Here is a 12,500-nt window from a genome sequence, read left to right on the forward strand (position 1 = left end):
AGCGGTGAAGTGTATAGAGGATATGCGTGTGACATCATCATCAAACCCGGAAGTTATGCAGGAATGCCTACTGAGTGTCAAAAAAATACTTTCTGGCCTTGACAGCCCATGCATCCAAACAGAAAAGTAATATCTGATTGCATTAAACAACATTAAACAATGTTAAACTCATTTTGCATGTTTCTTTGCCACTCGATTTGCCACTCGATGTGCCATTCACTTTAAGCATGCGCATATCCTCTATTGCAGAGTGCTTCGGATCCGATTCGAACCTGAACCAGCTGTGAGAAGAACTTTAGCTATTTATGTGGTATGTCCTTTTGCCAGGTGAGCCACCGCTATTTTTGTTTTGTGTTGTTGTATGACTATTATAAAATAGGCCTTAACCCATTCAATGCGGGAACACATCTGTGTCATTTCAGATGTTAGCTATAACCATTATTTTATACTTTGGATATAAAAAAATAGCAGATATAAAAGCTTGTGCAAATCTGTGAATACATATATTTTAAAAGCGAACATTTTTAACTTAAATCTTTGCTTCTGGGGGTCCCTCGAACACAATATTTTGAGATTAGGGTCGGCGACCAAATACATATAATGTTCGGGGTCATTGACATGAAAAGAGTTGAGCACCACTGATATTATAGCAACATAGAGTTTTCAGAAAACTGTTAGGATTCAGAAGACATTTGTAGATGTGTTCCCGGATTGAATGGGTTAAGATATTGCATTAACACTCAGCATATTGCTGTGACAAGAGGTTCCAAGCTTTGCACTCTTGTGCCTGAAACACTAGTCTAGGTAAATGCCTAAGACGATGTTAGAATAGCTACTTTAAATCAAAACCAAACCAATTTAAACACCAATGAGACAATGCTGAAATTTTACACTGAATTCTACTATCTGGTCAACCCCTCAATCGTTCAGAATAAAATCTCCCATAAAATTCCTCCTATCTTGGACAAGTGCCATTCGTCTTGTAATGACCCCCCCCCCCCCTCGAAACACACACACACACACACACACACACACACACACACACACACACACACACACACACACACACACACACACACACACACACACACACACACACACACACACACACACATTTGTATTACTATGCTTGTGAGGACATACACATTTTAGGACGGCACTGAAAATAGCTGGAAATAGAGAAATTGCAGATCACGTCACAGTGTTGTGAGCTTGCAGATTGGCAATTTGTGTGTACAATTAAGTATAACATATGGAAAACTCTAACCACTAAACCTGAAAGAAGAAAAAAATGAATAAATATATATAATTCTTTTTGACGATAAAAAAAAATCTCTTGTGAGTACAAGGAAAATGATCCTCACAATGATCATGATTCACAATGATTTCCCAAATTCTACTATACTTGTGGGGACATACAGTATGGCCCTCACACGTGTAGTAATATAAGTATACACACACACACACACACACACACACACACACACACACACACACACACACACACACACACACACACACACACACACGCGTAGGGCGTCTTATAGCTGGCCCCCTGCCTCTCCGTACGTACCCAATCCCCTGTTTTACAACGAGGGGGATATATATATAGGGGCATGTGCGGTCATCTAGAGCCAAAGCGGTTCTCCTATCAAGCCAGGGGACAGGTAGATACTGTATTTCACACCTCCATTTATTTTTGCAGCACGATTTATGGCACAAAAATAGCATTAGCTAAAAAACATCAAGTCAGAGCGTGACGGCCTGAAAACCGAGACCGAGAGAGAGGAAGAGAGAGAGAGAACACTAAAAATGAGGAGGGGGTCTCACAGATAATATGGGTGCCCAATATATCAGCCTGCTCATCGGGGTTGTGTGGCCCCTAGGGGCCCCCACTACCACACACACACACACACACACGCTAGGCCAATCCCAGGGTATATCGTTGCTGTCAAGCAGAAACCTTGTATGTCCAAAACTGTTACTTTTCAGAAAAGGGGAAAAAAGACTGTAGTTATTATCTAGTCACAAGTTCTTGTTAATAATACGTTGAATGGGTTCAACATTTATAAAACCCACACAGACATACATTTGACAACTTTCTGTGTTTTAAAAACAAAACACTTTAAAACAAATTTCATTAGTAAAAATAGCCGATGTACAAGCTGTGCTATTTTTGCTGCTTTTGTGTGAAACTGTAGTCAGTGGTTCTCAAAGTGGGGTCCGGGGAACCCCAGGGGTCCTTGGAGGGGTTACAGGGGGTCTCCCAGCATAATTAGTTAATATAACCATGAATAATCTTGATAAAAAAGTGATTTTCTTTTTTTTAAACACAAATCTTTGCTTCCAGCTTCCAGCTGCCAGTCCCTGGCAGAAAATATTTGGAGATGGGGATCCGCAGCTAAATACATGTCATTTTGCCTTGACATGAAAAAGTTTGAGAACCACTGACAAAGCGGGGCATTAATTTACAAAAAATATATAAATAATAATAATTGAAAAATGGAGATACAAGGTTTCTGCCCCGACAGCAACGTTATACTGGTTTCCTGTGTTACGAGTGTGCGTGCGCGCGCGCGTGTGTGTGTGTGTGTGTGAGAGGCAGTCAGCAGGGGTCACAGGGAGGAGGGAGGTAGTAGATACTCTAGAATCAATCTGCTTTCCCCTCACAGAATGCTCTCATTCCCTCCACACTGACCTGATGGCTCACAGGACACACTGCCTGGTGGCCATAAAGTGTGACACAGCCCAGGGGACAGGAGTTAATGTGATCACTCATAAGGGACAAAACAGGAGGGTACATGAGAGTGTGTTTGTGTGTGTGTGTGTGTGTGTGTGTGTGTGTGTGTGTGTGTGTGTGTGTGTGTGTGTGTGTGTGTGTGTGTGCGTGCGTGCGTGCGTGCGTGCGTGCGTGCGTGCGTGCGTGCGTGCGTGCGTGCGTGCGTGCGTGCGTGCGTGCGTGCGTGCGTGCGTGCGCGTGTGTGCCATCTCAGTTATGTGATCCTCTCAGTAGAGAAACAAACATACACACGTACGCAATGAACTGCACGCACACAAACAGGCACTTCCACAATTAGGCAACAGACTTTAAAACTTGTCATGCATCCTTCTATCAAATAAACACACACACACACGCACGCACGCACACACACAAACACTCCTGCTCTCCTATCACCTACAGTATGTGTGCGTGTGCGTGTGCGTGTGTGTGCGTGTGCGCGCACGCGCGCACACACACACACACACACACACACACACAGCACCCCCAGCCAGCAGCAGTGAGCGTCCAGCCAGGTATAAATATGGTGCTGACACTTTAATGTCAGGGGACGACTCGTCCCGGATTAGAAACTTGTAACCCTGTGCAGAGCTTGACATTGCCGGGGATGAAGGTGCACCGGGAGAAGGAGGAGGGCTATTACCCAGCAGGCTCTGTGTGCGTGATGTATACGGGCATCCAACATGGACTGTCAGCCCCACAGGGGGGGTGTGCAGGGGGTCGGTGGTGGGTGGGGTGCGGGGGGGTCGGCGGTGGTGGGTGGGGTGCGGGGGGTCGGTTAGACGTACGGTATTGCTTTGTGGCTACTTTTCATCGGGCGCTGACTGCGGTGTGCGCCGCCGGGGAGTGTTTTTTATATCGTCGCTGTCGGAGAGAAACCTCATATCTCCGTATTTTAACTTTTAGTGTTTTTTTTTATACTAACACCCTACTTGATCACTCTACAGTGTCGCACAAAATCATCAAAAGTAGTAGATCCGCAAGCTCGAAATGCGGCATGAAGCGAAGCATTTTGAGCTTGTAGATCTGCTACTTTTGATGTTTTTTTTATTTGAATCCTGAAAAATAACAGTTTGGGATATATGAGGTTTCCAACCGACAGAGACGATATCTTGCACAGACGAAAAGCAGGGAGCAAAAGAAACTGTGCACGCTGCTGCCTCTACCGAGTGCACTTCTGAGGAGTATGTGTGTGTGTGTGTGTGTGTGTGTGTGTGTGTGTGTGTGTGTGTGTGTGTGTGTGTGTGTAGGGCAGTGTCTCAAACATTTTCATGTCAAGTACCCTCTAAATTGATACGTATTTGAACGCAAACCCCCGTCTCTGGTGCCAGGGACACCAAAAAAGAAGATCTGTGTTAGAACATTTCTACATTTTCCAAAATAGTCGAAGTATAAAATAGGGTTGAAGTGGTTAAACCGATCGTGATGCTATAATGATACATTTAGCTGGGGACCCCTTCAAGGACCGCTGGGGGTCCCCAGACTACACTTTGAGAACCACTGGCGTAGGGGGGGATTGAAAACGTGCATACCTTCACACACACACACACACACACACACACACACACACATATTTTGTATGTAGGAGTACTGTATGTATACACAAACTCACAGACAGACAGACACACACTACAAGCACAAACACATGCACCAACACAAACACACAGACGTACACACACACACACTCATGCAAAGTGAAACGATGGGTACGTACTGAAAAATTGAGAGCTTTCCTCCTCTCCTTGATCCTGTTGACTGTACTGCGGACCTGAAAACAAGAGAGAGAAAGAGAGAGAGAAAGAGAGAGAGAGAAAGACAGACAGAGAGAGACAGAGAGAAGCAGAGACAGAGAGAGAGCGAGAGGAAGAGAAATTGAGAGATAGACACACACACACACACACACACACACACACACACACACACACACACACACACACACACACACACACACACACACACACACACACACACACACACACACACACACACACACACACACACACACACAGAGGGAGAGATGTGAGAGTGTCTGTGACACACAGCACTTGACAGTACAAACACTTAGAGTGGCTCAAAACAAAAGAAGAAGAAGAAGCGCGTCATTCAGCTTTTCTCTTCACAAGCAACCCGAGCGTGAAATTCAAAACAAAGAAGAAGAGATAAAAGAGATAAAACAGCTTTTTGTGCTTGTGCGCAGGGATGTGTGTGTGTGTGTGTGTGTGTGTGCGTGTGTGTGTGTGTGTGTGTGTGTGTGTGTGTGTGTGTGTGTGTGTGTGTGTGTGCGCGTGTGCGCGTGCATTTTTTTATGATAGATTTTTTTTGATTGAATTGATTGAATATTTTATTAACAGTACAGGTGGTACAGTCAGTGTGTGTGTGTGTGTGTGTGTGTGTGTGTGTGTGTGTGTGTGTGTGTGTGTGTGTGTGTGTGTGTGTACGTATGGAAGCAGTGTCTGTTTCGGCACAATGTGGGTGTATACGTGAAAGCACTGGAATTACTCCAGCATGTTCCAGTGGGTAATGGGACCTGAAAGTGACACAGTGTGTGTGCGTGCGTGCATGCGAGCCTTGTGTGCGTGTGTGCATGTGTGCATGTGTGTGTGTGTGTGTGCGTATGCTTATGCGTGTGCGGGCGCGTACTACACGTACATGCGCGCGTACAGCGTGTGTGAAAGCGACAGCGAAATCGAAATTGTTCCAGCGTGTTCCAGTGGCTAATGGGACCTGAAAGTGACAGAGAGAGAGCGAGCAAACTAAAAGGGACAACTCTAAGCCGTCATATGTCACACACACACAAACGCGTGCGTGTGTGTGCCGTCCTGCGCTGCGCTGGGGGAGTGCAGGATGGAGAGACCGGGGGGGGGAAAGAAGGGGGGGGCGGCCTAGCAGAACAGATTACATTTTTACACTCTGGACGGGAGAGTGTGCAGGCCTGGCTTAATTTACCACCAGACACACACTGCAGCACCGTACCGTATACCGTACCGCCGGCTCCATCCATACATCTGATGAAATGATACCTGTCCATTTCACCGCATGAGCCAACCTCACACATATAGACCCAATGAATAAATATCTATGAGAATATAAAAAATACGTACGCAAATAAATCGTTCAAATGAATTAACCCACATAATCAACCGATAAATTGCTGCATCGTTATTCAACATCCCCACGTCTCATTACACAGGATGTAAAATGATTCAGCGTCAATAAATTACAGAGGATCGGAAATTGAAATGATTTTGTGTTTTGATATTTTGTTTGGATTTGAGTTTAATCTTGAGACATAAAGATAATTTCTATCTATGATAATGATTTTTAATAAAGTAGGTGTTATATTAGGAAAAATACTGGATATCATTAATGAACAGTTTAATAAAAAATATGTGACGTCAATTGTTTCTTTAAAATAAAAAATAAAAAATGTAATATATAAATCAAGAAATAACTTGTGAATACATTATATAAATGAATGCTGAATGAATAATAAACTTCTACATCATCTTAAAATTATATTTGAGAAGTTTTAGTTTAAATAAACTATGTTGAAAATAGTGCAAAAAAAGATTTTGTGCCAACATTTAAAGTGCTTGTAATAATACAATCTTAAATAACAAAACAGTAAATCTGGGTGTCAGTATTACAGCTGTAACAGTAATATAACTGTTTCTAATGCCATTTGCTAAATGTAATTTACTGTGAAATTACTATTTAATATAATTGTTGGAAATATTATTTCTGAACTACTCCCTGGTAATAAATTATATATAAATACACATATTTTTAAATGATTGTGAGAGAAAAAGGTAAAGTTAAAAATGTTAATATTTATATGAATATATTACTAGAATAAGGACAAGATATTGATGGCATCAAATAAAATCAGCATTAAAACTGCAAAAGTACAGTATTGTGATATGTCAGGTTGCTCACATACAGTAGATGATATTATATTATATTATAACACTAAATTACAAAAGTGTGAAAAATTATAAAAAGGTATAGATGGAAGCCAGCATAAGAAACAGAGCGATGGTGATATTTAATAAATTCATCTGAGATTGAAATTACTGCCCCAAAAGAGACCTTTAACCAAAAATGTTTAAAACAGATAAAGTGATCTAAGAAAGAAAGAAAGAAAGAAAGAAAGAAAGAAAGAAAGAAAGAAAGAAGGAAGAAGAAAATCTCAGTGTAAGCCACAGGTCCCGTTAACAAGGTGGAAGTCTTCAACTGCAAGGCTTCTGCTGCCAATAAGGTCCCTAAGTGTGTGTGTGTGTGTGTGTGTGTGTGTGTGTGTGTGTGTGTGTGTGTGTGTGTGTGTGTGTGTGTGTGTGTGCGTGTGCGCGTCTGCGCGCGTGGTTGCTGTCAGCACTCACTGTAAATTTGTAGCGGCTGGGCGATCATCACCCTCCCGCCCATCCCCCCCCCCCCCCCCCCCCCCGCCCAGCCCTCCATGTTAGTGAATATGCATTATGGCTTATGGCTTCATTAGGCCGCGGCATGTCATAAATTATGACGCCTCACAAGAGATACACACGATGAGGCTTGCGTGTCTGTGTGTGTGTGCACTGCACGTGTGTGTGTGTGTGTGTGTGTGTGTGTGTGTGTGTGCACAGCGGGGGATGTTTTGCATACGCGCCATCGTCGGAAAACAGCCACGTAATGAAGAGAGCGCATGCAGGGCTGGCTGGTGGTGACGGGCACAAAATCAACAGTGGCGGTGTCATATTTCCCAAAGATCCCTCCTATTAATCCTGACAACCATCTAGAGGGGGAAGGCCCTTCTTCTACGTCCTCTCCTACCTCTTCCTCTTACGCTGCTTCTCAACCTTTTCTAGATCAGGGCCCACTTAACCCATTCGATCCGGGAACTTATCTCTGTCATTTTTAGATTTCTTTGGCTATTCAAAAATAGCTGATATACAAGCTCATAACATGCTATGAGCTTGTATATCTGCTATTTTTAAAAATCATGAAAATTGGTGCAAATCTTTGAATATATATTTCATACATATTTGTAACTCATGGGGGTCCCTGTATCAACATATTTGACAAAATGTTCGCTTTAAAAACATATATATTCAAAGATATTCAAAGAAAACAAAATTGCAGATCAACAAGCTCATAGCGTGGCACTGCTATTTTTGAATAGCTAAAGAAATCTAAAAATGACAGAGATGCGTTCCCGGATTGAATGGGTTAAAAAAAAGCTTTTGCGGTGGCCCACCCAGTTGAACACATAGCCATGGGTGCATGTTATGATCAAGCAATCTATTGTGTTGCAGCTCGGATCAATACAACTAACATACTGTAAGCTGCTATTTATCTTGTATGTATCACAATGAAAACTCACTTAATAAGGATGAAAAAAAAATATGTATATATATCCCCACGGCCCACCCAGTGCGCCACCCAGTGCGCCCCCCAGCCCACAAGTTGAGAGCCGCTGCTCTAGATGCCAGCAAAGACAAAGAAGAGACGTTACTTAAGACTGTTAGTGTTCTGTGTGAAGGGGGGAGGGGGGGGGGGGGGGGCGGGGGGAACCAAGGGGTTTGGTTCATATCAAACACAACTGGCGTTGCCGTTGCAATTACGTGACAAGTTAATTAATCGCTTGACAATGAGGGGAAGGGCATTGTTCTAAAAGATGATCGTTATGCAGTTAAGGTGTTTTTTTTCATTGTTTCCTTGCGTACGCACGCGTGGCCCTCAAGGTTTTTTTTTCCACGGCAAAGCAAAAGTGCGGGCCTCCCATGTAAATGTGCGCTAAACGATTAGCATATGAGAGAGAGAGTGCGGCGCCTCACACCTGCCGACATCCTTGGAGTTTGATGGAATTAAAAGGTCATCAAAGCGGAGAGGATTTACCAAGGTGACCACCAAGGAAAAGAGAAGCTTAATTGTGATGAATAATGGAGAGTCTTTCGCTAAGGGTAATTAACGATTTAAAATGCTGCAATGGGTTGTAATAGTGCGAGACGCGGCGCGGACGTCTTACGCTTCCATCTGTAATTATGAAGCTTTATGAAAACATAAACATAAACAGGCTCGTAAATGGAGCAGCTTCTGGCTTTGATGGGAATAAATCAAAATCAATAGATGGGCATTGTTTCATTTAACACCTTTTTTTTGCATATCAAAGTGTAGTTTCATTACATAAATTTGGATAAACACAACTATTAATTTTACTGGGTTAACTACTGCGAGGGAACTTTGCAAAGTTTTATTCTTTCTCACCCTGTTAACTTTATTCTTTGCATAAGTGTTCTTTATATACATTTATAACCATTCTGCCTTGTCAACAGAACTATACGCAACGTTTCTGGGTTGGGAACAACTTTTGTCCATAAGTGATGTTTTCATGTTTTATTATATCAAACATATTTTTACCATACACAAAGCAATTTTCTGGCCATGGCTCTACTCCAATAGCACTTTTGTTTCAAGACCAATATACACACCAGGCCCCCTCCTCAAAATCTGCATTGGATTATCATAACGTTGATGTCGGTTGATCTCCATATTTCAACAGTTTTTTTCTTCTCGTAAATTAATGTCCTATTTCATCATACAAGAGTGTCACACAAAATGAGTGAAAATATAAGATCTACGAGCTTGTAGAATTATTATCTTTTTATAATAATAAAAAGATAAGGAGCGGTTTTGGACATACAAGGTTTCCACCCAACAGCGACGATAACATTTCTGCCAGGCCTAATCTGCCCATCGGAGCAGCTTGTCCCATTCCCTTACAGTGGTTTCTCGTGATCGGAGGCTATACGGCATCGGCACTCGTGCAGGCATTATACCCGCATGGCTATGGCTCTGTCTGTGCATATGTGTTGCACTGTGCTGTGTTGCGCTGGGCTGAGGCGGTGTGGTGTGGTGTGGTGCGGTGTGGTGGAATGACGTGAGCCATCGTACAACCAAGGCAGAGGTTAGCCCCCCCCCCCCCCATGATCAAGGCTGGTTAGCTTAAATGAACACAGGCAGAACCAGACATCCCCTCTCCGCTCTGACACAGCGGCCCCCACTCTCCTCTCCTCTCCTCTCCTCTCCTTTCCTTTCCGTTCTCTGATTAAAGAGGGGGGAGAGAAAGAAAGAAAGAAAAAACCCAGAGAGAGAACACTTTTGATCCTTCCCGTTCAGCTTTTTGTAATTTTGTCTATTAAACAAGAATTTCCCCTTTTAGGTTTTCCCGGGGCGAGGAGAGAGGGGGCGAAACATACAGCCACCCGGTGGTCTTTGTGACACCTCCAGAGAGTGTTCAGGAATAAGTGAGAGAGACAGAGAGCAAAGGGAGGAGAGAGAGAGAGAGAGAGAGAGAGAGAGAGGGGAGGGGGCACAAGGAGTCAAGAGGCACGAGGTGACGAGGGCGCGGGAGGAGAGGAAGAAATAAATGAGGAGGAGAAAAGAAGGGATTATAACGTTCCTTCCAAAACGTTAACAAAGAAGCGCAGCCCTTTTTGAAAGGCGGGCCGCTCCGCCACGCGGACGTGGGCTGCATGCTCGCAAATTGTTGAGGGACCCCGGAGGTCAAGGAGAACCGGGGAGCGGTGAAAATGGATTCTGAGGCACTAAAAAAAAAAAGCCACTTAAGCAAGAAACGCGGCGATGATTTATTTTACAGTGGGCGGTGTGTGTGTGAGCGCGAGCGAGCGCAGGGGGGTCAGAGGCTTCGTGCCTCGGCTGTGTCACCGCTGTCGCCAATGACTCAGGGACACCTCTCCGCTCCTCCGCACCGCGCTGGAGATGGATAAAGATGGCACAACAACGAGAACAGGGACGGGGGGGGGGGGCGACAAAAGAGGGGGTGGAGGACAGGGAAAGGTCAGGAAAACAAGACAGGCCATCGACTCGGACGGCCACTTACTGCTGTGGAGTTGTAAACATGGTCTCTTGCTGGGATGCAAATGTTATGTTGCTTTGGCCACAAGGCTAAATCTCATAGTAAAATCCTGAGTTCATTTAAGGCTTAAATGAACACTCAGGATTTTACTATGAGATTTAGCCTTGTGGCCAAAGCAACATAACATTTGGTTACATTTGGTTACATTTGTACAGTCTATGGCTTAAATTTTAAGCCATAGACTGTACAAATGTAACCAAATGGACCCGTGAGATGACCCAAAATGTTGCTTTGACCACTAGACCATAGCCTATAGTGAAATCCTGAGTGTCCCATAAAGTCTCAGAGTTACAAATGAACAAGCCGTTTTGTTGACAGTATTCAAACTTTTTTTGGGGGGGCTAAACATTTCATACGAGGGGAATCTTGTTGTCTGTAATGTTACTGGATGTGAATAAAAATGAATAAATAGATGCAAAATATGCAAAAGTAACACTTTGTCCTACATTTTTTTGCGTTGAAAAAATAAAGACATAGAGAACGGTGATAAGGAGAAGAGAAGTGGAAGGAGGGAGCAGAAAAGAGAAAAGAATGGAGGGGGGAGGGGGGGCAAATAGATGGGGAGAGAGAGAGAGAGGAGAAATGGATGGAGAGATAGGCAATAAGGAAGGAGAGATAAAAGCAGAGAGATGGAGAGAGCGGATGTGGAGGAGATGCCTGGCTAAATATGACCTTGTGTGTGTGTGTGTGTGTGTGTGTGGGGGGGGGGGGGGTCATTACAAACATAGGGGACTTATTATCATGACAATTTGGTTTACCTTGGAATATTTACAGCGTTTATTTCAACCAATATGTTGTTCTAATCTCAATACAGATGTACGTGTATGTATGATCTAATCACCACTTTTTTTTGCGTGCTAGCTCTACAAAAATAAACATTTTCTTGTGTTTGTTTCATTGTCAAAAGCCCTCTTGATTACAGTTTAATTAAAAAAGAAAAAAGAAAAAAAAGAAATTACACAAGGAACGGCCACAATAAATTCTGTATGCTTTGGCTTTGTAGAAGAGTCTGGTTCTGAATATTGGGAGTGATGTAACTGGTCATGTTCAAATACTTAAGAAGTGCATTGAACAACGCCTAAAAATAAAACACAGAATATCGTCTTTGTCAGGTGGAAACCTCATATATCCAAAACTAAACTCTAACCCTAACCCTAACTTTTCAGGATTCAAATTCAAAAACAGCAAAAGTGACAGATCAACAAGTTCGAAACCCGTCGCTTGAAGACGCATTTCGAGCTTGTATATATGTTACTTTTGAGACGCTCTAGTATGATCAAGTACGGATTTAATTTACGAAAAAAAACATAAAATGTTAAAACATGGAGATACAAGGTTTCTGCCCGAGAGCAACGATATAGTGATTCAATTGTTCAGAGATCATTATATAAAAAAAGACCAGGTAAAAAGGGGAGCATAATTTCCAGATGTCCTAAAAATCTCCAAGCGTCCTTGAGAGTAAACCAATCGGTGCCTCCCTGAATCCTAAAACCCCCGTAAGGCGGGACACATGCAGAGCCACGGGACGGGTGTCTGGAAATGAGTAATCGGCCCGCAACTTCAGTCACAAAAAAAGAGAAAAAAATCCATCCTGTCTTTTAATCCATTAAGACCGGGAACGCATCAGTGTCATTTTAAGATTTATTTGGATATTAAAAAATAGCAGATATACAAGCTCATAGATCTGCTATTTTTGAAAAATCTTTAACATTTGTGCAAATCTTTGAATATATATATTTTTTAAAGCAAACATTTGTGACTCAAATCTTTGCTTCTGGAGGGTCCTTGGAACAAGACATTTTGAGATGG

At 42.9% G+C, this 12,500-nt stretch overlaps 1 protein-coding gene across 3 annotated transcripts in view; it reads right to left on the reverse strand.

Annotated features, from left to right (window-relative positions):
• Positions 1–12,500, reverse strand: part of LOC311052268 (adhesion G protein-coupled receptor D2) — a 156,828-nt gene that overhangs the window by 69,133 nt on the left and 75,195 nt on the right. For all 3 annotated transcript variants that reach the window (XM_084067158.1, XM_084067159.1, XM_084067157.1), the window contains one exon: positions 4,494–4,547. In XM_084067158.1, the coding sequence (XP_083923284.1) occupies positions 4,494–4,547 (54 nt within the window). The remainder of the gene's footprint in view (positions 1–4,493; positions 4,548–12,500) is intronic.

This window comes from Gymnoscopelus microlampas (assembly GCF_963454915.1).
Source record: "Gymnoscopelus microlampas genome assembly, chromosome: 9".
Taxonomy (NCBI): Eukaryota; Metazoa; Chordata; class Actinopteri; order Myctophiformes; family Myctophidae; genus Gymnoscopelus; species Gymnoscopelus microlampas.